This window comes from Pseudoliparis swirei, chromosome 4, assembly GCF_029220125.1.
Source record: "Pseudoliparis swirei isolate HS2019 ecotype Mariana Trench chromosome 4, NWPU_hadal_v1, whole genome shotgun sequence".
Lineage (NCBI taxonomy): Eukaryota > Metazoa > Chordata > Actinopteri > Perciformes > Liparidae > Pseudoliparis > Pseudoliparis swirei.
Window position 1 is genome coordinate 292,921 of NC_079391.1, and position 25,901 is coordinate 318,821.

Below are 25,901 nucleotides of genomic sequence, written 5' to 3' on the forward strand. Positions count from 1 at the left end.
ACTGCGGGCTTAAATATATCTCTTGTTCTGCCTTTTTTGTGATATACATGCCAAAACCTAATATTTCTAGACTGAAATAATACCATTATAATTATTATAACTATAAATTTTGAGTTCCCTTTTTTTTTACCCTCAGGACTTGGTGCCCTCCATATCCATGGGGGGCCGATCACAACTCTGATCAAAACATAAACTAAGACTACAAGACCCCCCTTGCGGTTTTAAAAAATAGGTCAGATAAAAAAAATAATTTAAATCATAAATATTTTTTTATTAATTTCAAACTTTCAAAATTGAAAATTAAAAAAATTTAAAAGACCTCTCACCCCCCTGCAAAAAAATTTTCCCGCCTAAACCACCCCTTTAGTGTACCTAGTCAATTAAAACCCCCCTTGATTGAATCACCAATCAACATTAAAAAAAAAAGTGATTCAACTACCACAAAACCCACAAAACTCCAGTTTTAGTGAAACCACCAGCACTGGATCAACTGGAACCAAGAGACATAGAGCAGCCTGATGGGTTGACCTAAGGACTTATGGGCAGCCTGATGTGGGGTTGACCTAGAGACTTATGGAGCAGCCTGATGTGGGGTTGACCTAAGAGACATAGAGCAGCCTGATGTGGGGTTGACCTGAGGGACTTATGGGGCAGCCTGATGTGGGGTTGACAGGACTTATGGGGCAGCCTGATGTGGGGTTGACTAAGGACATAGAGCAGCCTGATGGGGTTGACCAAGAGACTTATGGAGCAGCCTGATAATGGGGTTGACCTAAGGACTTATGGAGCAGCCTGATGTAAGGGTTGACAAGGACTTATGGGGCAGCCTGATGTGGGGTTGACCTAAGGACTTATGAGGCAGCCTGATGTGGGGTTGACAAGAGACTTATGGAGCAGCCTGATAATGGGGTTGACCTAAGGACTTATGGGGCAGCCTGATGTGGGGAGTTGACTAAGAGACTTATAGAGCAGCCTGATAATAAGGAGTTGACCTAAGAGACTTATAGAGCAGCCTGATAATAAAGTTGACAGAGACTTATAGAGCAGCCTGATAATGGGTTGACTAAGGACTTATAGGCAGCCTGATGTAAGGGTTGACCTAAGGACTTATAGAGCAGCCTGATGTGGGGTTGACCTAAGGACATAGGGCAGCCTGATCATAAGGGTTGACTTAAGGACTTATAGGGCAGCCTGATGTGGGGTTGACTAAGGACTTATAGAGCAGCCTGATGTGGGTTGACCTAAGAGACTTATAGAGCAGCCTGATGTGGGGTTGACCCTAGGAGACTTATGGAGCAGCCTGATGTGGGGTTGACAGAGACTTATGGAGCAGCCTGATGTGGGGTTGACCTAAGAGACTTATAGGCAGCCTGATGTGGGGTTGACCTAAGAGACTTATAGAGCAGCCTGATGGGAGTTGACCTAAGGACTTATAGAGCAGCCTGATAATAAGGGTTGACCTAAGAGACTTATAGAGCAGCCTGATAATAAGGAGTTGACCTAGAGACTTATGGAGCAGCCTGATCATAAGGTTGACCTAAGACTTATGAGCAGCCTGATCATAAGGGGTTGACAAGAGACTTATGGAGCAGCCTGATGTGGGGTTGACCTAAGAGACTTATGAGCAGCCTGATGTGGGAGTTGACCTAAGAGACTTATAGAGCAGCCTGATGTAAGGGTTGACCTAGAGACTTGAGCAGCCTGATCATAAGGAGTTGACCTAAGAGACTTATAGAGCAGCCTGATGTGGGGGTTGACCTAAGGACTTATGGGCAGCCTGATGGAGTTGACAAGAGACTTATGGGCAGCCTGATGTAAGGAGTTGACTAAGAGACTTATGAGCAGCCTGATAGGGTTGACTAAGGAGACATAGAGCAGCCTGATCATAAGGTTGACCCTGGAGACTTATAGAGCAGCCTGATCATAAGGAGTTGACAAGAGACTTATGGGGCAGCCTGATGTGGGGGTTGACCTAAGAGACTTATAGAGCAGCCTGATGTAAGGAGTTGACCTAAGGACTTATAGAGCAGCCTGATAAAGGAGTTGACCTAAGAGACTTATAGAGCAGCCTGATAATAAGGGTTGACCTAAGAGACTTATGAGCAGCCTGATAATAAGGGTTGACCTAAGAGACTTATAGAGCAGCCTGATGGAGTTGACCTAAGGACTTATAGACAGCCTGATGTGGGGTTGACTAAGAGACTTATAGAGCAGCCTGATCATGGGGTTGACCTAGGACTTATGGGGCAGCCTGATGTGGGGAGTTGACAGAGACTTATGGGGCAGCCTGATCATAGGGGTTGACCTAAGGACTTATGTGGGTTGACCTAGGGAGACTTGGGCAGCCTGATGTGGGGTTGACAAGGAGACTTATGGAGCAGCCTGATGTGGGGTTGACCTAAGGACTTATGGGGCAGCCTGATAATGGGGTTGACCTAAGGACTTATGGAGCAGCCTGATGTGGGAGTTGACTAAAGAGACTTATAGAGCAGCCTGATAATGGGGTTGACCTAAGAGACTTATAGAGCAGCCTGATCATAAGGAGTTGACTTAAAGAGACTTATAGAGCAGCCTGATAATAAGGAGTTGACAAGAGACTTATAGAGCAGCCTGATAATAAGGGTTGACCCAGAGACTTAGAGCAGCCTGATGTGGGGGTTGACCTAAGGACTTATGGGCAGCCTGATGTGGGAGTTGACCTAAGGACTTATAGAGCAGCCTGATAATAAGGAGTTGACCTAGACTTATAGAGCAGCCTGATAATGGAGTTGACCTAAGAGACTTATAGAGCAGCCTGATCATGGGTTGAAGTTGACTGAGCAGCCTGATGTGGGGTTGACCTAAGGACTTATGGCAGCCTGATCATGGGGTTGACCTAAGAGACTTATAGAGCAGCCTGGGGTTGGGAGTTGACCTTATGAGCAGCCTGATGGGGTTGACCTAAGAGACTTATAGAGCAGCCTGATAATAAGGAGTTGACCTAAGAGACTTATAGAGCAGCCTGATAATAAGGAGTTGACCTAAGAGACTTATAGGCAGCCTGATGTAAGGAGTTGACCTAAGAGACTTATAGAGCAGCCTGATCATGGAGTTGACCTAGAGACTTATAGAGCAGCCTGATAATAAGGTTGACCTAAGAGACTTATAGAGCAGCCTGATAATAAGGTTGCCTAAAGAGACTTATAGAGCAGCCTGATGTGGGGTTGACAAGGACTTATGGGGCAGCCTGATGTGGGGTTGACCTAAGAGACTTATGGGCAGCCTGATGTGGGGTTGACTAAGGACTTATGGGGCAGCCTGATGTGGGGTTGACTAAGGACTTATGGGGCAGCCTGATGGGGTTGACCTAAGGACATGGGCAGCCTGATGTGGGGTTGACCTGAGACTTATAGAGCAGCCTGATGTGGGAGTTGACCTAAGAGACTTATGGAGCAGCCTGATGTGGGGTTGACCTAAGGAGACTTATAGAGCAGCCTGATGTGGGGTTGACAAGGACTTATGGAGCAGCCTGATAATAAGGGTTGACCTAAGGACTTATGGGCAGCCTGATGTGGGGGTTGACAAGGACTTATAGGGCAGCCTGATAATGGGGTTGACCTAAGGACTTATGGAGCAGCCTGATAATGGGGTTGACCTAAGAGACTTATAGAGCAGCCTGATGTGGGGTTGACAAGAGACTTATAGAGCAGCCTGATAATAAGGGTTGACCTAAAGGACTTATAGAGCAGCCTGATGGGAGTTGACCTAAGAGACATAGAGCAGCCTGATGTGGGGTTGACCTGAGACTTAGGGCAGCCTGATGTGGGTTGACCTGAGACTTATGGAGCAGCCTGATGTGGGGTTGACTAAGGACTTATGGGCAGCCTGATGTGGGTTGACAAGGACTTATGGAGCAGCCTGATGTGGGGTTGACCAAGGACTTATGGAGCAGCCTGATGTGGGGTTGACCTGGGACTTATGGGCAGCCTGATGTAAGGGTTGACAGGACATGGGAGCAGCCTGATGTGGGAGTTGACCTGAGACTTATGGAGCAGCCTGATAAGGGTTGACCTAAGGACTTATGGGGCAGCCTGATGTGGGTTGACAAGGAGACTTATGGGGCAGCCTGATGTGGGGTTGACAGAGACTTATGGAGCAGCCTGATGTGGGGTTGACTTAAGGACTTATGGGGCAGCCTGATCATAGGGGTTGACAAGAGACTTATAGAGGCCTGATAATAGGAGTTGACCTAAGAGACATAGAGCAGCCTGATAATAAGGTTGACAAGAGACTTATAGAGCAGCCTGATGTGGGGTTGACAAGGAGACTTATAGAGCAGCCTGATCATGGGGTTGACAGAGACTTATAGGGCAGCCTGATGGGGTTGACCTAAAGGACTTATGGAAGCAGCCTGATGTCAGGGTTGACAAGGACTTATGGAGCAGCCTGATAATAAGGGTTGACCTAAGGGACTTATGGAGCAGCCTGATGTGGGGTTGACTAAGGACTTATAGGGCAGCCTGATGTGGGGTTGACCTAAGGACTTATGGGCAGCCTGATGTCTTGGGGGTTGACCTAAGAGACTTATAGAGCAGCCTGATGTGGGGTTGACTAAGGACATGGGGCAGCCTGATCATGGGGTTGACAGGACTTATGGGCAGCCTGATAATGGGGTTGACCAAGGACTTATGGGCAGCCTGATGTGGGGGTTGACAAGGACTTATGGAGCAGCCTGGTCATAAGGGGTTGACCTAAGAGACTTATAGAGCAGCCTGATAATGGGAGTTGACCTAGAGACTTATAGAGCAGCCTGATCATAGGGTTGACAAGGACTTATAGAGCAGCCTGATCATGGGGTTGACCTAAGAGACTTATAGAGCAGCCTGATCATAGGAGTTGACACGTGCAGCACGGGCCTGGATGAAGTCAGCTCAAAGCATCGTTCGATAACAGACTGGAGTTCTCAGGAGAACATGACTCTTTATATCTTTAAGAGCAGCGTGATTAGATAATATAGATGGAGCGTCACTCGGTTTAATCTTTGTCCGTCTCATCGTTGGAGCTCAGGGTGGAGCTGTCAGGGTGGAGCTCTTGGTTTAAAACAGATGGAGGTGTTCCTGGTTTAGACTTTGAACACCTTCTGATGGAGCTCAGGGTGGTCCCACCCTCTTGGCTCACGATCTTCTCATCATCATAATCAGTGTGTGTGTGTTGTTCTCCATCTAAAGCAGGAGCTGTGCAGTTTCTTTAATATAATAGAAACTAAAAGGCTTTGAAACTATCTGTTGCTTTCATAAACAATTCTTTGAGGTGACAGGTACGGCTCTTATTTAAATCTCAATTCTACGACTGAGCGTCAGGATGAGGTCAGAGCCAAGGGTTGCACAGAGTTCCTGATTATCTTCCCTGTGTGGATGTCATCTTCTGGCCGAGGTCAAGAAGTGTTTGTTCCTACAGTATCTGTGCTTCTTATCCAGCAGTGACAGTATGTTCCATGTGGGTGAGCTGAGTATGAGCTGTTCTCTCTGGTCAGAGCCCTAATGTCATAGAAGGACACACAGTTTGGTGCTTCGGGGCCTTAATGCAAAGCGAGGGACATGGGGGACTAAGTATGCATTTTATATTCTTAACACTTCCAATGTGTTTACTGTATTTCTGGATACTGTATCTTTACTTATTTGACATTCATGGTGACCAGTTATTTTACAGATAAAGATTTAGTATATGCAAAACATAATAATCTTATCCAGTATGGTTAGTTTTGGAATAACCTTAATGTGCGAATTTAAATACTTTAATTACATTTAGCTGATATGTTTGCTTGAGTCTGAGATCTGAGACCTCCTCACCACCTCGATTGGAAATGTGTGAGCACTGAGAAGAGTCATGAGCCTGGAACGTCTCGAAAGGTGTCCAATGAACCTGGAGCACGCTCTTCATTACTGATAGATAGAGGGATGGATATAGATAGAGAGAGATATAGAGATAGAGAGATATAGAGATATAGAAATAGAGAGATATAGAGAAAAGAGATAAAAAAAAGGGGGATAAAAAAATAGAGAAAAAAAATAAAAATAGAGATATAAAAAGAGATAAATAGAATATAGAAAATAGAGATAAAAAATATAGAGAATAGAGAAAATTAGAGAAAGAGTATAGAGATATAGAGAAAGATAGAGAGATATGAAAATAGAGATATAGAGATAGAGGATATAGAGAAAAGAGAAAATATAAGATAGATTTTTTAATTTGCAATCTACCTGTCTCTTGGACCCCATCCGCGAGGCTGCTTAAGACGTTTTGCCTTTAATTGGCGGCTCTCTATTAGATATTATCAATGTGTCTCTGCTAACAGGCCACGTACCACACTCCTTCAAGGTGGCTGTTATTAAACCTCTCCTGAAGAAGCCCACTCTGGATCCAGAGGTATTGGCTAACTACAGACCGATCTCTAACCTCCCTTCCTCTCCAAGATCCTTGAGAAAGTGGTGAAATCAGTTGTCGACTTTCTACATCATAATAGTTTATTTGAGAAATTTCACTCAGGGTTTAGAAAACACCACAGCACCGAGGCGGCACTGGTGAAAATTACAAATGACCTCTTAATGGCAGCAGATAAAGGACTCCTCTCTGTCCTGGTCTTGTTAGACCTTAGTGCTGCATTCGACACCATTGACCATGACATCCTGTTACAGAGACTGGAGCAGTCGATTGGCATTTCAGGCACGGCACTAATTTGGTTTAAATCCTATTTATCAGATCGATCTCAGTTTGTATTTGTAGCGATGGCGCCTCGATAACCACCAACGTTAATCACGGAGTTCCACAAGGTTCTGTGCTTGGACCAATTTTATTTACCTTATACATGCTTCCTTTGGGCAATATTTCCAGGAAACACTCCATAAACTTTCATTGTTATGCAGATGATACTCAACTATATTTATCGATAAAACCAGAGGGGGCAACCAACTCTGTAAAATTCAAGCATGTCTTAAAGACATAAAAACATGGATGACCTGCAACTTCTTGATGTTAAACTCAGACAAAACCGAAGTAATTTTAATCGGCCCTGAGCACCTCAGAGATCAATTATCTGGTGATGTGGATTCTGTGCGGCATTGCCCTGGCATCCAACACCACTGCAAAGAATCTTGGCGTTATCTTTGATCGGGACTTGTCCTTTAACTCCCACGTAAAGCAAATCTCAAGGACTGCATTCTTTCATCTCGTAATATTTCAAAATCAGGCACATCTTGTCTCAAAAGATGCAGAAAAATTTTGGGTTTTCTGGTTACTGCAACTCCTTATTAGCAGGCTGCTCTAATAAATCTCTTGGGCCCTCAGTTGATCCAGAAATTTTTTCCCTAAAACTAAGAAAGAGATCACATCACTCCTGCACTAGCTGCTCTGCACTGGCTCCCAGTAAAATCAAGAATCACTTTTAAAATTCTTCTCTTAACCTACAAAGCCTTGATTGGTGATGCTCCATCATATCTTAAGGAGCTTGTCGTACCATATTGCCCCACTAGAGCTCGCTCACTAAATGCGGGACTACTTGTAGTTCCTAGAGTCTTAAAAAGTAGAATGGGAGCCAGAGCCTTTGGTTATCAAGCTCCTCTTTTATGGAACCAGCTTCCAATTTCAGTCCGGGAGGCAGACACAGTCACCTCGTTTAGAGTAGACTTAAGACCTTCCTCTTTGACAGAGCTTATAGTTAGGGCTGAATCAGGTTTGCCCTGGTCCAGCCCCTTGATATGCTGCTATAGGCTTATAGCTGCCGGGGGCGTTTAGGATGCACTGAGTACCTATCTCCTCTTTTTCTCTCCTTAAGGATGAATTTTCATCTCTCAATCACCCTTACTAACTCTGCTTTCTCCCGGAGTCCTTTTGACTTCCCTCTCATGGGGTCATCGGGCCCCATGAGGCGGGATAAATCTATCTGCCTGATGGATCGTCTGGGTCGTAAATTCCTGCTCATGACTACGCCGCTGTCCTGTTGAGACTCCCCCCACTCCTCCTCCCCCCCCCCATCTGCCTGATGGAGCGTGGGGGGCTCCATCGTGGAATATGCCTACTATGAACTATTCATACACTCTGTCATATTCATTGAATGTATTTTAACTCTAAATCTGTCCTTCTGTACACATTACATCTATTGCATCTGTCCATCCTGGGGAGGGGTCCTCCTCTGGTGCTCTCCTCCCTGTTTCTTCCTTTTTCCCCTCAAGGGTTATTTGGGAGTTTTTCCTGGTCCGATGTGAGGTTTTGGGGCAGGGATGTCTATGTGTACAGATTGTAAAGCACTGAGACAAATTTGTAATTTGTGAAATTGAGCTATACAAATAAACTGAATTGAATTGAATAGAGATATATAGAGAGAGATAGAGATATAGAGATAGATACATTATTAATGCAAGCTGAAATTTTGAAAGCAGCCATTATGTCAGAGTTGTTTATTTGCCATACCGTTGAACACACCAGGAGTTGACCAAGTTTAAGGTCCATAACAATAAACATAGGTTAAAACAATAAAATAATAAAACAATAAACAGTACTTTTAAACAAATATTTATGATAAAACTGCAAATTTAAATACAGAATATATACTACAAAATATAATATAACAAGATTACCAACTAAACGAATATGTAAACAAACCGAAAACAGTTGTGGGTTTAGTAATGTTATCATTACTTTGGGATGATGTAACCGGAACTCTAATAATAACTCTGGTCCCCCCGCAGCTGAACAGCGCTGCCGGCGGGCCCCCGGCGCCGCGCCTCCCCCCCGGAACACAGCCAGCTCGACGCGCGCAGGCCGGACTGACGGCCCCCGCCCCGAGCAGCGAGGACGGCACCAAGATGTCCGACATGGAGGAAGTCCTCTAGGACCCAGAGGACGTCTTGGGACGCACACAAATGGAGTTCATGGGAATTGTTCAGTGGTGGAAATTAACTCAATATTTACTCAATATGTATTCACTTGTGATGTTCTTGTTCCCTTCTGTCGAAGGTTGGGAAAAGATGACCAGGACGGCAAAGTAAAATTCAAAACAAAGTGGATTTAATTAAGTGTGGTAGAACAAAAGTCTCAAAGACACAAAACATTTAACGTGCAGCACGGGCCTGATGGAGTCAGCTCAAAGCATCGTTCAGTAACAGACTGGAGTTCTCCAGGAGAACATGACTCTTTATATCTTTAAGAGCAAGCGTGATTAGATAATATAGATGGAGACGTCACTCGGTTTAATCTTTGTCCGTCTCATCGTTGGAGCTCAGGGTGGAGCTCAGGGTGGAGCTCAGGGTGGAGCTCAGGGTGGTCCCACCCTCTGGGCTCACGACAGCAGCACTGGTTGGTTAAAACAGATGGAGGTGTTCCTGGTTTAGACTTTGAACACCTTCTGATGGAGCTCAGGGTGGTCCCACCCTCTGGGCTCACGATCTTCTCGCCATCATCATAATCAGTGTGTGTGTGTGTTGTTCTCCATCTAAAGCAGGAGCTGTGCAGTTTCTTTAATATAATAGAAACTAAAAGGCATTGAAACTATCTGTTGCTTTCATAAACAAATTCTTTGATGGTGACAGGTACGGCTCTTATTTAAATCTCAATTCTATGACTGAGCGGTCAGGATGAGGTCAGAGCCAGGGGTTGCACAGAGTTCCTGATTATCTTCCCTGTGTGGATGTCATCTTCTGGCCGAGGTCAAGAAGTGTTTGTTCCTACAGTATCTGTGCTTCTTATCCAGCAGTGACAGTATGTTCCATGTGGGTGAGCTGAGTATGAGCTGTTCTCTCTGGTCAGAGCCCTAATGTCATAGAAGGACACACAGTTTGGTGTCAGCCTTAATGCAAAGCGAGGGACATGGGGGACTAAGTATGCATTTTATATTCTTAACACTTCCAATGTGTTTACTGTATTTCTGGATACTGTATCTTTACTTATTTGACATTCATGGTGACCAGTTATTTTACAGATAAAGATTTAGTATATGCAAAACATAATAATCTTATCCAGTATGGTTAGTTTTGGAATAACCAGTAATGTGCGAATTTAAATACTTTAATTACATTTAGCTGATATGTTTGCTTGAGTCTGAGATCTGAGACCTCCTCACCACCTCGATTGGAAATGTGTGAGCACTGAGAAGAGTCATGAGCCTGGAACGTCTCGAAAGGTGTCCAATGAACCTGGAGCACGCTCTTCATTACTGATAGATAGAGGGATGGATATAGATAGAGAGAGATATAGAGATAGAGAGATATAGAGATATAGAAATAGAGAGATATAGAGATAGAGAGATATATAGAGAGAGATAGAGATAGAGATAGAGAGATATATAGAGAGATAGAGAGATAGAGATATAGAGATAGAGATATATATAGATATATAGAGAGAGATAGAGATATAGAAATATAGAGATATAGAGAGATATAGAGAGAGAGAGATATAGAGATATAGAGATATAGATAGAGAGATATATAGAGAGATAGAGATATAGAGATAGAGAGATATAGAGATATAGAGAGAGATATATAGATATAGATTATTTTCAACGGTTTCTACTTCGAACACGTCTACCTGTCTCTTAGACCCCATCCCGACGAGGCTGCTTAAAGACGTTTTGCCTTTAATTGGCGGCTCTCTATTAGATATTATCAATGTGTCTCTGCTAACAGGCCACGTACCACACTCCTTCAAGGTGGCTGTTATTAAACCTCTCCTGAAGAAGCCCACTCTGGATCCAGAGGTATTGGCTAACTACAGACCGATCTCTAACCTCCCCTTCCTCTCCAAGATCCTTGAGAAAGTGGTGCAAATCAGTTGTGCGACTTTCTACATCATAATAGTTTATTTGAGAAATTTCAATCAGGATTTAGAAACACCACAGCACCGAGACGGCACTGGTGAAAATTACAAATGACCTCTTAATGGCAGCAGATAAAGGACTCTCTCTGTCCTGGTCTTGTTAGACCTTAGTGCTGCATTCGACACCATTGACCATGACATCCTGTTACAGAGACTGGAGCAGTCGATTGGCATTTCAGGCACGGCACTAATTTGGTTTAAATCCTATTTATCAGCTCGATCTCAGTTTGTATTTGTAAACGATGACGCCGATAACCACCAACGTTAATCACGGAGTTCCACAAGGTTCTGTGCTTGGACCAATTTTATTTACCTTATACATGCTTCCTTTGGGCAATATTATCAGGAAACACTCCATAAACTTTCATTGTTATGCAGATGACACTCAACTATATTTATCGATAAAACCAGAGGAGAGCAACCAACTCTGTAAGATTCAAGCATGTCTTAAAGACATAAAACATGGATGACCTGCAACTTCTTGATGTTAAACTCAGACAAAACCGAAGTAATTTTAATCGGCCCTGAGCACCTCAGAGATCAATTATCTGGTGATGTGGATTCTGTAGACGGCATTGCCCTAGCATCCAACACCACTGTAAAGAATCTTGGCGTTATCTTTGATCGGGACTTGTCCTTTAACTCCCACGTAAAGCAAATCTCAAGGACTGCATTCTTTCATCTACGTAATATTTCAAAAATCAGGCACATCTTGTCTCAAAAAGATGCAGAAAAATTGGTTCACGCGTTCGTTACTTCGAGACTGGATTACTGCAACTCCTTATTAGCAGGCTGCTCTATAAGTCTCTTAAGTCAACTCCTTATGATCAGGCTGCTCTATAAGTCTCTTAGGTCCCTCCAGTTGATCCAGAATGCTGCAGCTCGTGTTCTCACTAAAACTAAGAAAAGAGATCACATCACTCCTGCACTAGCTGCTCTGCACTGGCTCCCAGTAAAATCAAGAATCACTTTTAAAATTCTTCTCTTAACCTACAAAGCCTTGATTGGTGATGCTCCATCATATCTTAAGGAGCTTGTCGTACCATATTGCCCCACTAGAGAGCTACGCTCACTAAATGCGGGACTACTTGTAGTTCCTAGAGTCTTAAAAAGTAGAATGGGAGCCAGAGCCTTTAGTTATCAAGCTCCTCTTTATGGAACCAGCTTCCAATTTCAGTCCGGGAGGCAGACACAGTCACCTCGTTTAAGAGTAGACTTAAGACCTTCCTCTTTGACAGAGCTTATAGTTAGGGCTGAATCAGGTTCACCTGGTCCAGCCCCTTGATATGCTGCTATAGGCTTATAGCTGCCGGGGGACGTTTAGGATGCACTGAGTACCTATCTCCTTTTTTCTCTCCTTAGGGATGAATTTTCATCTCTCAATCACACGTTACTAACTCTGCTTTCTCCCCGGAGTCCTTGTGACTTCACGTCTCATGGGGTCATCGGACCCTATGAGACGGCATAGATCCTATCTGCCTGATGGATCGTCTGGGTCGTGGAATTCCTGCTCATGACTACGCCACTGTCCTGTTGAGACTCCGCCCACTCCTCCTCCCCACCGCCATCTGCCTGATGGATCGTGGAGGTCTCCATCGTGGAATATGCCTACTATGAACTATTCATACACTCTGTCATATTCATTGAATGTATTTTAACTCTAAATCTGTCCTTCTGTACACATTACATCTATTGTTCTGTCCATCCTGGAGAGGGATCCTCCTCTGTTGCTCTCCTCCAGGTTTCTTCCCTTTTTTCCCCCTGAAGGGTTATTTGGGAGTTTTTCCTGGTCCGATGTGAGGTTTTGGGGCAGGGATGTCTATGTGTACAGATTGTAAAGCACTCCGAGACAAATTTGTAATTTGTGAAATTGGGCTATACAAATAAACTGAATTGAATTGAATAGAGAGATATATAGAGAGAGATAGAGAGATATAGAGATAGATACATTATTAATGCAAGCTGAAATTTGTGAAAGCAGCCATTATGTCAGAGTTGTTTATTTGCCATACCGTTGAACACACCAGGGAGTTGACCAAGTTTAAGGTCCATAACAATAAACATAGGTTAAAACAATAAAATAATAAAAACAATAAACAGTACTTTTAAACAAATATTTATGATAAAACTGCAAATTTAAATACAGAATATATACTACAAAATATAATATAACAAGATTACCAACTAAATTCGAATATGTAAACAAACCGACACACAGTTGTGGTTGAGTAATGTTATGCATTACTTTGGGATGATGTAACCGGAACTCTAATAATAACTCTGGTCCCCGCCGCAGCTGACCCCACAGCGCCCCCTGCCGGCGGCCCGCGGCGCCGCGCCTCCCCGCCGGAACACAGCCAGCTCGACGCGCTGCGCAGGCCGGACTCCCGACGGCCCCCCCGCCCCGAGCAGCGAGGACGGCACCAAGATGTCCGACATGGAGGACGATTTCATGTGCGACGACGAAGAAGATTACGACCTGGTATCTGTAACTGAAATTATTTACTTTGTGCTTTATATATTTCAACCGTTTGTGTCCGTTGTGCGCGAGCTTAATGTTCGGTAGGGCGGCTAGCTGGTGTTAGCTGTTTAGCTAGTTAGCTTGTTGCTAACATACAAGCTGGCAGCGTATGACTTACGTTAGCTTCCTAACGGCTAATCACGGTTGGTTTGGGCCGCTGGCCTTAAGCAGCTGGCTCATCCTAACACGCATTACCCGCTCTGGAGGCTGAAAGGTGGTCCATGCGCCCAGCTGCCCGTTGGGGCTTCAACTGCAGGCGCGAAAAGCTAACCACCCCGCTAGAGAGCACGCCATGGCGGGAGCGCGCGGCTCCACCGAGCCGGTGCGTTCAGGGGCTCGCGGCTCCACATAGGCGGTCTGTTCAGGGGCTCGCGGCTCCACATAGGCGGTGTGTTCAGGGGCTCGCGGCTCCACATAGGCGGTGCGTTCAGGGGCTCGCGGCTCCACATAGGCGGTGCGTTCAGGGGCGATTCGTTCCCCCATATTCGGGTTAGATAGCTAAACATTTCGGATGTCTTTAGTCAGAGCTGGATTTTTCGATTTGAACTTTGACATGATTATGTGCTTACGTTCAGGAATACTCAGAGGACAGTAACTCCGAACCCAACGTGGACCTTGAGAACCAGTACTACAACTCCAAAGCCTTGAAGGAGGACGATCCCAAAGCGGCTCTCTGCAGCTTCCAGAAGGTGCAGTGGTCCCCAGTGGCCTGTGCTGGTATGTCGTCCTCATGAAGCTCTGACGGCTCTCTCTGCTCAGGTCTTGGAGCTGGAAGGAGAAAAAGGAGAATGGGGCTTCAAAGCATTGAAACAGATGATCAAAATCAACTTCAAGCTGGTAGGCGCCACACATGTGCCGGGCTCTGTTTCAACCGGACACAGGTTCTTGAGAAGTGGTTTTCTTGATGTCTCCCCCTGCAGACTAACTTCCCGGAGATGATGAACAGGTACAAGCAGCTGCTGACGTACATCAGAAGTGCCGTCACGAGGAACTACTCTGAGAAGTCCATCAACTCTATTCTGGACTACATCTCCACCTCCAAACAGGTCTGGGTGGAGGCTGCGGGGCGGGAAGCGGCTCTGGGGAGGTCGGCCGTCTCTGAACTCATCTCTTGTGTTGCCAGATGGACTTACTGCAGGAGTTCTACGAAACCACGCTGGAGGCTTTGAAGGATGCAAAGAATGACCGATTGTGGTTTAAGACGAACACAAAGGTACGGGCTCGGCTGCAGGTGTGCCCCCGGGGAGCAGGAGGAGTGTCATGATGTTCTGTCTCCTGCAGCTGGGGAAGCTGTACCTGGAGAGGGAGGAGTACGGCAAGCTGCAGAAGATCCTGAGGCAGCTGCACCAGTCGTGTCAGGTAGTAAGCAGACATCGCTCCTCCTCTGCAGCCGGCCGCCCGTTGACTCCGACTCCCTGTGGTCGCAGTGTTGATCTGAGCTCGCTGTCTCCTCTCAGACGGACGACGGGGAGGACGACCTGAAGAAGGGAACGCAGCTGCTGGAGATCTACGCCCTGGAGATCCAGATGTACACGGCCCAGAAGAACAACAAGAAGCTGAAGGCTCTGTACGAGCAGTCGCTGCACATCAAGTCAGCCATCCCCCACCCGCTCATCATGGGCGTCATCAGAGGTACGGGCTGTGAGACAGGCTGAGAGACAGGCTGAGAGACAGGCTGAGAGACAGGCTGAGAGACAGGCTGAGAGACAGGCTGAGAGACAGGCTGAGAGACAGGATGAGAGACATGCTGAGAGACAGGCTGAGAGACAGGATGAGAGACACGCTGAGAGACAGGCTGAGAGACAGGCTGAGAGACAGGATGAGAGACACGCTGAGAGACAGGCTGAGAGACAGGCTGAGAGACAGGCTGAGAGACAGGCTGAGAGACAGGCTGAGAGACAGGATGAGAGACAGGCTGAGAGACAGGATGAGAGACAGGCTGAGAGACAGGCTGAGAGACAGGATGAGAGACAGGCTGAGAGACAGGCTGAGAGACAGGCTGAGAGACAGGATGAGAGACACGCTGTGAGACAGGCTGAGAGACAGGCTGAGAGACAGGCTGAGAGACACGCTGAGAGACACGCTGAGAGACAGGATGAGAGACAGGCTGAGAGACAGGCTGAGAGACAGGCTGAGAGACAGGCTGAGAGACAGGATGAGAGACAGGCTGAGAGACAGGCTGAGAGACAGGCTGAGAGACAGGCTGAGAGACAGGCTGAGAGACAGGCTGAGAGACAGGATGAGAGACAGGCTGTGAGACAGGCTGAGAGACAGGATGAGAGACAGGCTGAGAGACAGGATGAGAGACAGGCTGAGAGACAGGCTGAGAGACAGGCTGAGAGACAGGATGAGAGACACGCTGTGAGACAGGCTGAGAGACAGGCTGAGAGACAGGCTGAGAGACACGCTGAGAGACAGGCTGAGAGACAGGCTGAGAGACAGGCTGAGAGACAGGCTGAGAGACAGGATGAGAGACAGGATGAGAGACAGGCTGAGAGACAGGCTGAGAGACAGGATGAGAGACAGGATGAGAGACAGGCTGAGAGACAGGATGAGAGACGGGCTGAGAGACGGGCTGAGAGACGGGATGAGAGACGGGCTGAGAGACGGGATGAGAGACGGGATGAGAGACGGGATGAGAGACGGGATGAGAGACAGGATGAGAGACAGGATGAGAGACAGGATGAGAGACAGGCTGAGAGAGGCTGAGACACTGAGACAGGCTGAGAGACAGGATGAGAGACAGGATGAGAGACAGGATGAGAGACAGGATGAGAGACAGGATGAGAGACAGGATGAGAGACAGGCTGAGAGACAGGATGAGAGACAGGATGAGAGACAGGATGAGAGACAGGCTGAGAGACAGGATGAGAGACAGGATGAGAGACAGGCTGAGAGACGGGATGAGAGACGGGCTGACAGCTGAGAGACGGGATGAGAGACGGGATGAGAGACGGGATGAGAGACAGGATGAGAGACAGGATGAGAGACAGGATGAGAGACAGGATGAGAGACAGGCTGAGAGACAGGCTGAGAGACAGGATGAGAGACACGCTGAGAGACAGGATGAGAGACAGGATGAGAGACAGGCTGAGAGACAGGATGAGAGACAGGCTGAGAGACAGGCTGAGAGACAGGATGAGAGACAGGATGAGAGACAGGCTGAGAGACAGGCTGAGAGACAGGCTGAGAGACAGGCTGAGAGACAGGCTGAGAGACAGGATGAGAGACAGGATGAGAGACAGGATGAGAGACAGGATGAGAGACAGGATGAGAGACACGCTGAGAGACAGGCTGAGAGACAGGCTGAGAGACAGGATGAGAGACACGCTGAGAGACAGGATGAGAGACAGGATGAGAGACAGGCTGAGAGACAGGATGAGAGACAGGATGACAGACAGGATGAGAGACACGCTGAGAGACAGGATGAGAGACAGGCTGAGAGACAGGATGAGAGACAGGCTGAGAGACAGGATGAGAGACAGGATGAGAGACAGGATGAGAGACATGATGACAGACAGGATGAGAGACAGGATGAGAGACATGATGACAGACAGGATGAGAGACATGATGACAGACAGGATGAGAGACATGATGACAGACAGGATGAGAGACACGCTGAGAGACAGGATGAGAGACAGGATGAGAGACAGGATGAGAGACAGGATGAGAGACAGGATGAGAGACAGGATGAGAGACATGATGACAGACAGGATGAGAGACACGCTGAGAGACAGGATGAGAGACAGGATGAGAGACATGATGACAGACAGGATGAGAGACAGGCTGAGAGACAGGATGAGAGACAGGATGAGAGACAGGCTGAGAGACAGGATGAGAGACAGGATGAGAGACAGGATGAGAGACGGGATGAGAGACGGGATGAGAGACGGGATGAGAGACGGGATGAGAGACGGGCTGAGAGACGGGCTGAGAGACGGGCTGAGAGACGGGCTGAGAGACAGGCTGTGGTCCTGAGGCAGCGCGACCAGCAACTGAATGACCTCTGATCCTCCTCCGCTCCTCCTCTGCTCTCCTCCTCCGCTCCTCCTCCTCTCCTCCTCTCCTCCTCTGCTCTCCTCCTCCGCTCCTCCTCCTCTGCTCTCCCCCCCATCTCCTCCTCTCCTCTGCTCTTCTCCTCCTCCCCTCCTCTCCTCCTCTGCTCCTCTCCTCTCCTCTGCTCTCCTCCTCTCCTCCTCCTCCTCTCCTCCTCTCCTCTCCTCCTCCTCTCCTCAGAGTGCGGGGGCAAGATGCATCTGAGGGAGGGTGAGTTTGAGAAGGCTCACACGGACTTCTTTGAGGCCTTCAAGAACTACGACGAGTCCGGCAGCCCGAGGAGGACGACGTGCCTGAAGTACCTGGTGCTCGCCAACATGCTGATGAAGTCTGGCATCAACCCCTTCGACTCCCAGGAGGTGAGCGCCGGGAACGCTCTGGGAACGCTATGGGGAACGCTCAGGGGAACGTTATGGGGAACGCTCAGGGGAACGTTATGGGGAACGCTCAGGGGAACGTTATGGGGAACGTTATGGGGAACGTCTCTGCACCGCCGTATGAACCCGAGAGGACGAGAGGGGAATAAAGACACAAGGTTTTAGCTAGAACACTGAGCCTGAAGGAGTGTAGTCTTCATCAGGGGACATGTCATAGTCTTCATCAGGGGACATGTCATAGTCTTCATCAGGGGACATGTCATAGTCTTCATCAGGAGACATGTCATAGTCTTCATCAGGAGACATGTCATAGTCTTCATCAGGGGACATGTCATAGTCTTCATCAGGGGACATGTCATAGTCTTCATCAGGAGACGTCATAGTCTTCATCAGGGGACATGTCATAGTCTTCATCAGGGGACATGTCATAGTCTTCATCAGGAGACATGTCATAGTCTTCATCAGGGGACATGTCATAGTCTTCATCAGGGGACATGTCATAGTCTTCATCAGGAGACATGTCATAGTCTTTATCAGGGGACATGTCATAGTCTTCATCAGGAGACATGTCATAGTCTTCATCAGGAGACATGTCATAGTCTTCATCAGGGGACATGTCATAGTCTTCATCAGGGGACATGTCATAGTCTTCATCAGGAGACATGTCATAGTCTTCATCAGGGGACATGTCATAGTCTTCATCAGGGGACATGGCATAGTCTTCATCAGGAGACATGTCATAGTCTTCATCAGGGGACATGTCATAGTCTTCATCAGGAGACATGTCATAGTCTTCATCAGGGGACATGTCAGTCTTCATCAGGAGACATGTCATAGTCTTCATCAGGAGACATGTCATAGTCTTCATCAGGGGACATGTCATAGTCTTCATCAGGGGACATGTCATAGTCTTCATCAGGGGACATGTCATAGTCTTCATCAGGAGACATGTCATAGTCTTCATCAGGGGACATGTCATAGTCTTCATCAGGAGACATGTCATAGTCTTCATCATGGGACATGTCATAGTCTTCATCAGGGGACATGTCATAGTCTTCATCAGGGGACATGTCATAGTCTTCATCAGGGGACATGTCATAGTCTTCATCAGGAGACATGTCATAGTCTTCATCAGGGGACATGTCATAGTCTTCATCATGGGACATGTCATAGTCTTCATCAGGGGACATGTCATAGTCTTCATCAGGGGACATGTCATAGTCTTCATCAGGGGACATGTCATAGTCTTCATCAGGAGACATGTCATAGTCTTCATCAGGGGACATGTCATAGTCTTCATCAGGGGACATGTCATAGTCTTCATCAGGGGACATGTCATAGTCTTCATCAGGAGACATGTCATAGTCTTCATCATGGGACATGTCATAGTCTTCATCAGGGGACATGTCATAGTCTTCATGTCATTCACTTATTTAAAGTTTTAGTGATGAAACGTTTCATGTTTTTTTCTCCAGGCAAAACCGTACAAAAATGACCCGGAGATCTTAGCCATGACGAACTTAGTCAGGTGAGAACACACCATGTCCTAAATGTCTTAATGTCTTTATCTTTATGTCTTAATGTCATTAAAGAGAAACGAGAGTCTTGAGACCACCCAGACTTATTGACAGTGAACACGACTAAACTGAGTCAGTGAGTCACGATGAACACTCAGAGCATCTGAGGAGCAGGAGTCGTTAAAACAAGAAGGAGGAACGTTTGACCCTCCGTGTCTATCAGTGTTATGAAGGTGTAGCGTGATGCTGTTGTTCCTGTGGACACACACACACACACACACACTGCTCTCACGGCCCTGTGTGTTTTCCAGTGCATACCAGAACAATGACATCACTGAATTTGAGAAGATCTTGAAGACGAACCACAGCAACATAATGGACGACCCCTTCATCCGGGAGCACATCGAAGGTGAGCGCTGAGGGGGCGGCCCGGTGGCTGAGGGGGGGGTGACCCGGTGACTGAGGGGTGACCCGGTGACTGAGGGGGCGACCCGGTGACCGAGGGGTGACCCGGTGACTGAGGGGGGCGACCCCGGTGACTGAGGGGCCCGGTGACTGAGGCGGCCCGGTGGCTGAGGCGGCCCGGTGGCTGAGGCGGCCCGGTGGCTGAGGGGCGACCCGGTGACTGAGGGGGTGACCCGGTGACTGAGGGGTGACCCGGTGACTGAGGGGGGCCCGGTGGCTGAGGGGGCGGCCCGGTGGCTGAGGGGGCGACCCGGTGACTGAGGGGGGTGACCCGGTGACTGAGGGGTGACCCGGTGACTGAGGGGCGACCCGGTGACTGAGGGGGCGACCGGTGACTGAGGTGTGACCCGGTGACTGAGGGGCGACCCGGTGACCGAGGGGTGACCCGGTGACTGAGGGGGCGACCCGGTGACTGAGGGGGTGACCCGGTGACCGAGGTGCGACCCGGTGGCGAGGCGACCCGGTGGCTGAGGGGGTGACCCGGTGACTGAGGGGGCCCGGTGACTGAGGGGGCGACCCGGTGACTGAGGGGGGGCGACCCGGTGGCTGAGGGGGGGGTGACCCGGTGGCTGATGGGGGGGCGACCCGGTGACCGAGGGGGGGGCGGCCCGGTGGCTGAGGGGGGGGCGGCCCGGGCGCTGTGTGCAGACTCCCAATAAGACGGCCTGTGTGTGTTTCAGAACTCCTGAGGAACATCAGAACTCAAGTGCTGATCAAACTCATCAAGCCGTACACCAGGATACACATCCCCTTCATTTCTAAGGTGAGTCCATGTGGTCATGAGCATGGGGGGGGGGGGCCGTGGCGCTGACTCACTGAGAGCCAATCGTAGGGGGAGCATGTGATGGGACGGCAGCGACAGCTTTGGTTTGGCCCGTACGGTCATGGAAAACCTGAAAAAGTCATGGAAAAAACTACCCTCTCTAGTCCTCTCTAGTCCTCTCTGGTCCTCTCTAGTCCTCTCTGGTCCTCTCTGGTCCTCTCTAGTCCTCTCTGGTCCTCTCTAGTCCTCTCTAGTCCTCTCTGGTCCTCTCTAGTCCTCTCTGGTCCTCTCTAGTCCTCTCTGGTCCTCTCTAGTCCTCTCTGGTCCTCTCTGGTCCTCTCTGGTCCTCTCTAGTCCTCTCTGGTCCTCTCTGGTCCTCTCTGGTCCTCTCTAGTCCTCTCTGGTCCTCTCTAGTCCTCTGGTCCTCTCTAGTCCTCTCTGGTCCTCTCACTGAGACCTGGTCCTCTCTGGTCCTCTCTAGTCCTCTCACTGAGACCTGGTCCTCTCTGGTCCTCTCTAGTCCTCTCTGGTCCTCTCTAGTCCTCTCTAGTCCTCTCTGGTCCTCTCACTGAGATGTGGTCCTCTCTAGTCCTCTCTGGTCCTCTCTAGTCCTCTCTGGTCCTCTATAGTCCTCTCTGGTCCTCTCTAGTCCTCTGGTCCTCTCTGGTCCTCTCTGGTCCTCTCTAGTCCTCTCTAGTCCTCTCTGGTCCTCTCTGGTCCTCTCTGGTCCTCTCTGGTCCTCTCTGGTCCTCTCTAGTCCTCTCTGGTCCTCTCTGGTCCTCTCACTGAGATGTGGTCCTCTCTAGTCCTCTCTGGTCCTCTATAGTCCTCTCTGGTCCTCTCTCGTCCTCTCTAGTCCTCTCTAGTCCTCTCTGGTCCTCTCTAGTCCTCTCTAGTCCTCTCTGGTCCTCTCTGGTCATCTCTGGTCCTCTCTGTGGTCCTCTCTGTGGTCCTCTCTGGTCCTCTCTCTGGTCTTCTCTGTGGTCCTCTCTCTGGTCTTCTCTGTGGTCCTCTCTCTGGTCTTCTCTGTGGTCCTCTCTGGTCCTCTGTGGTCCTCTCTCGTCCTCTCTGGTCCTCTCTGGTCCTCTCTGGTCCTCTCTGGTCCTCTCTAGTCCTCTCTGGTCCTCTCACTGAGACGTGGTCCTCTCTGGTCCTCTCTAGTCCTCTCTGGTCCTCTCTAGTCCTCTCTAGTCCTCTCTGGTCCTCTCTGGTCCTCTCTGGTCCTCTCTAGTCCTCTCTAGTCCTCTCTGGTCCTCTCACTGAGATGTGGTCCTCTCTAGTCCTCTCTGGTCCTCTCTAGTCCTCTCTGGTCCTCTCTAGTCCTCTCTGGTCCTCTCTGGTCCTCTCTGGTCCTCTCTGGTCCTCTCTGGTCCTCTAGTCCTCTCTGGTCCTCTCTAGTCCTCTCTCGTCCTCTCTGGTCCTCTCTAGTCCTCTCTAGTCCTCTCTGGTCCTCTCTAGTCCTCTCTGGTCCTCTCACTGAGACGTGGTCCTCTCTGGTCCTGCCTCTAGTCTCTCTGGTCCTGCCTCTAGTCTCTCTGGTCCTACCTCTAGTCTCTCTGGTCCTCTCTGGTCCTCTGGTCCTCTCTGTGGTCTTCTCTAGTCCTCTCTGGTCCTCTCTGTGGTCTTCTCTCTGGTCTTCTCTGTGGTCCTCTCTGGTCCTCTGTGGTCCTCTCTCTGGTCCTCTCACTGAGACGTGGTCCTCTCTGGTCCTCTCTGGTCCTCTCTGTGGTCCTCTCTGGTCCTCTCTGGTCCTCTCACTGAGACGTGGTCCTCTCTCTGGTCCTATCACTGAGACGTGGTCCTCTCTGGTCCTCTCACTGAGACGTGGTCCTCTCTAGTCCTCTCTGGTCCTCTCACTGAGACGTGGTCCTCTCTGGTCCTCTCTAGTCCTCTCTGGTCCTCTCTAGTCCTCTCTGGTCCTCTCTGGTCCTCTCTAGTCCTCTCTGGTCCTCTGTGGTCCTCTCTGGTCCTCTCTGGTCCTCTCTAGTCCTCTCTGGTCCTCTATAGTCCTCTCTGGTCCTCTCTGGTCCTCTCTGGTCTCCTCTCTCTGGTCCTCTCTGGTCCTCTCTGGTCTCCTCTCTCTGGTCCTCTCTGGTCCTCTCTGGTCCTCTCTGGTCCTCTCTGGTCCTCTCTGGTCTCCTCTCTCTGGTCCTCTCTGGTCCTCTCTGGTCCTCTCTGGTCCTCTCTGGTCCTCTCACTGAGACGTGGTCCTCTCTGGTCCTCTCTGGTCCTCTCTGGTCCTCTCTGGTCCTCTCTGGTCCTCTCTGGTCTCCTCTCTGGTCCTCTCTGGTCCTCTCTGGTCCTCTCTGGTCCTCTCTGGTCCTCTCTGGTCCTCTCTGGTCCTCTCTGGTCCTCTCTGGTCCTCTCTGGTCCTCTCTGGTCCTCTCTGGTCTCCTCTCTCTGGTCCTCTCTGGTCCTCTGGTCCTCTCTGGTCCTCTCTGGTCCTCTGGTCCTCTCTGGTCCTCTCTGGTCCTCTCTGGTCCTCTCTGGTCCTCTCTGGTCCTCTCTGGTCCTCTCTGGTCCTCTCTGGTCCTCTCTGGTCCTCTCTGGTCCTCTCTGGTCCTCTCTGGTCCTCTCTGGTCCTCTCTGGTCCTCTCTGGTCCTCTCTGGTCCTCTCTGGTCCTCTCTGGTCCTCTTCCTCTCTGGTCCTCTCTGGTCCTCTCTGGTCCTCTCTAGTCCTCTCTGGTCCTCTCTGTGGTCCTCTCTGGTCCTCTCTGGTCCTCTCTGGTCCTCTCTGGTCTCCTCTCTCTGGTCTCCTCTCTAGTCCTCTCTGGTCCTCTCTGGTCCTCTCTGGTCCTCTCTGGTCCTCTCTAGTCCTCTCTGGTCCTCTCTGGTCTTCTCTGTGGTCCTCTCTGGTCCTCTGTGGTCCTCTCTGGTCTTCTCTGTGGTCCTCTCTCTGGTCCTCTCACTGAGACGTGGTCCTCTCTGGTCCTCTCTGGTCTTCTCTGTGGTCCTCTCTCTGGTCCTCTCACTGAGACGTGGTCCTCTCTGGTCCTCTCTGGTCCTCTCTGGTCCTCTCTAGTCCTCTCTAGTCCTTTCTAGTCCTCTCTGGTCCTCTCTAGTCCTCTCTAGTCCTCTCTGGTCCTCTCTAGTCCTCTCTGGTCCTCTCTGGTCCTCTCTAGTCCTCTCTGGTCCTCTCTGGTCCTCTCACTGAGACGTGGTCCTCTCTAGTCCTCTCTGGTCCTCTCTAGTCCTCTCTGGTCCTCTCTAGTCCTCTCTGGTCCTCTCACTGAGACGTGGTCCTCTCTGGTCCTCTGTGGTCCTCTCTCTGGTCCTCTCACTGAGACGTGGTCCTCTCTGGTCCTCTCTAGTCCTCTCTGGTCCTCTCTAGTCCTCTCTGGTCCTCTCTGGTCCTCTCTGGTCCTCTCTGTGGTCCTCTCTGGTCTTCTCTGTGGTCCTCTCTCTGGTCCTCTCACTGAGACGTGGTCCTCTCTGGTCCTCTGTGGTCCTCTCTGGTCTTCTCTGTGGTCCTCTCTCTGGTCCTCTCACTGAGACGTGGTCCTCTCTGGTCCTCTCTGGTCTTCTCTGTGGTCCTCTCTCTGTTCCTCTCTGGTCCTCTCTCTGTTCCTCTCACTGAGACGTGGTCCTCTCTGGTCCTCTCTGGTCCTCTCTGGTCTTCTCTGTGGTCCTCTGTGGTCCTCTCTCTGGTCCTCTCACTGAGACGTGGTCCTCTCTGGTCCTCTGTGGTCCTCTCTCTAGTCCTCTCTGGTCCTCTCTGGTCCTCTCTCTGTTCCTCTCACTGAGACGTGGTCCTCTCTCTGGTCCTCTGTGGTCTTCTCTGTGGTCCTCTGTGGTCCTCTCTCTGGTCCTCTCACTGAGACGTGGTCCTCTCTGGTCTTCTCTGTGGTCCTCTCTCTGGTCCTCTCTGGTCCTCTCTCTGTTCCTCTCACTGAGACGTGGTCCTCTCTGACATGCTGACATGCTCCCCATGTGGTCTGTTGTGTTGCAGGAGCTGAACATCGATGTGTGTGACGTGGAGAGTTTGCTGGTGCAGTGCATTCTGGATAAGTACGTTGAAACAAAGAACTTCCTTCCTGTAATGTGTCTCAGTTCCTCATTCTTTGCATTCTCTGGCTTCCAAGCGTCGTGGTACGAGTCCAGAGTCCAGAGACATGTCCTCGGGTTCTGGTAGTTCTGCTGCTTACAGGTTCACGCAGCTGATCCTGGACAGGAACACAACATATCTGATAGCATCACGTCGTGCTCTGACAGGCAACAGGATTATTCTTTGAGCATTTTTTTTATTGACACCACTTTTTTTTATTTTTTTTATTTTTTTTATTTACTTCCATGTTTAATTTTTCTTTAATGTTTCATATTAGGTGTTCTCAATAAATTATGCCAAATATTTGTTTCACTTTCTTTTGTGCATCATCCCTCAATTTACCAAATGAGATGCACAGTTCTAGAAGAAGACTAGAAAACGTAGAAGCAACATTTCAATCATCAACTATCGGAGCTTAATTACATTGTTTTAAAAATGTATTTTTATTGCAATGTCTGTGTCTTTAGTGCTGACTTTATTTCCGTCTCTTTTTCAGCACAATCCACGGGCGAATCGACCAAGTGAACCAGCTGCTGGAGCTGGACTACCAGAAGAGGGGCGGGGCTCGCTACACCGCGCTGGACAAATGGACAAATCAGCTGAACTCGCTCAACCAGGCCATCGTGAGCAAGCTCACATGATGGCCACCAGAGACACGTGGGACACATCCACAACATAGGCCACTGCAACATTCTCTGAGACAAGATACACAGCACAGGATTTCAGGCGTAAAGAAGGCGTAAAGAAGACGTGAAGAAGGCGTGAAGAAGGCGTAAAGAAGGCGTAAAGAAGACGTAAAGAAGGTGTGAAGAAGACGTGAAGAAGACGTGAAGAAGGCGTGAAGAAGGCGTAAAGAAGACGTAAAGAAGGTGTGAAGAAGACGTGAAGAAGACATAAAGAAGGCGTAAAGAAGGCGTGAAGAAGACGTAAAGAAGACGTAAAGAAGACGTGAAGAAGGCGTGAAGAAGGCTCCAGGAACACGTGCTCAGTGTTGTGTTGTCGTGATGAGAGGGCACTTATTTCTCTGTTGTTTTTTTATGTTCCTGATTGGCAGATTCTTCCATGTGCAACACACAAACGCTTTAGTTGTTTAAAAAAAGAAAAGAAAAAAAAAAGTCCTAAATGTGTATGAAAGTGTACACACTATTTTAATGTATTCTGTTGCCTGTTGGTAATAAACAGATTTCTCTCGGCACTCAAGGATTCTGTTGACTGAGTCGAGACATGAAGACGTGTCTGTCTCTTTAAGACGTGACTGTCTCTTTAAGACGACTCTGTCTCTTTAAGACGTGTCCCCTACCTCGTGACGCGC

The 25,901-nt window shown here is 48.9% G+C and overlaps 2 protein-coding genes across 9 annotated transcripts in view; both read left to right on the forward strand.

Annotated features, from left to right (window-relative positions):
* Window positions 1-25,901, forward strand: part of LOC130193128 (DNA-directed RNA polymerase II subunit RPB1-like) — a 65,391-nt gene that overhangs the window by 7,234 nt on the left and 32,256 nt on the right. For 4 of the 5 annotated variants that reach the window (XM_056413483.1, XM_056413488.1, XM_056413484.1 and 1 more), the window contains one exon: window positions 13,142-13,229. The exons of the other annotated variant lie outside the window; for it this stretch is intronic. The gene's annotated coding sequence lies outside the window, so the exon portion shown is untranslated. Of the gene's footprint in view, window positions 1-13,141; window positions 13,230-25,901 lie in introns of those variants that run through there. 5 annotated transcript variants of the gene reach the window in all.
* Window positions 13,110-25,784, forward strand: cops2 (COP9 signalosome subunit 2). 4 transcript variants are annotated; one of them, XM_056413493.1, is made up of 13 exons: window positions 13,110-13,333; window positions 13,942-14,055; window positions 14,126-14,203; window positions 14,287-14,412; window positions 14,490-14,579; window positions 14,648-14,728; window positions 14,824-14,998; window positions 17,603-17,781; window positions 19,275-19,327; window positions 19,628-19,725; window positions 20,462-20,544; window positions 24,494-24,552; window positions 25,086-25,784. In XM_056413493.1, the coding sequence occupies exons 1-13, from the start codon at window positions 13,274-13,276 to the stop codon at window positions 25,228-25,230; spliced, it is 1,341 nt and encodes a 446-aa protein (XP_056269468.1). In that variant the 5' UTR covers window positions 13,110-13,273; the 3' UTR covers window positions 25,231-25,784. The 4 variants fall into 4 exon arrangements, with proteins under 4 accessions (XP_056269468.1, XP_056269465.1, XP_056269464.1 ...); XM_056413490.1 differs by having other exon boundaries at window positions 13,167-13,327; XM_056413489.1 differs by having other exon boundaries at window positions 13,168-13,333; window positions 14,648-14,725.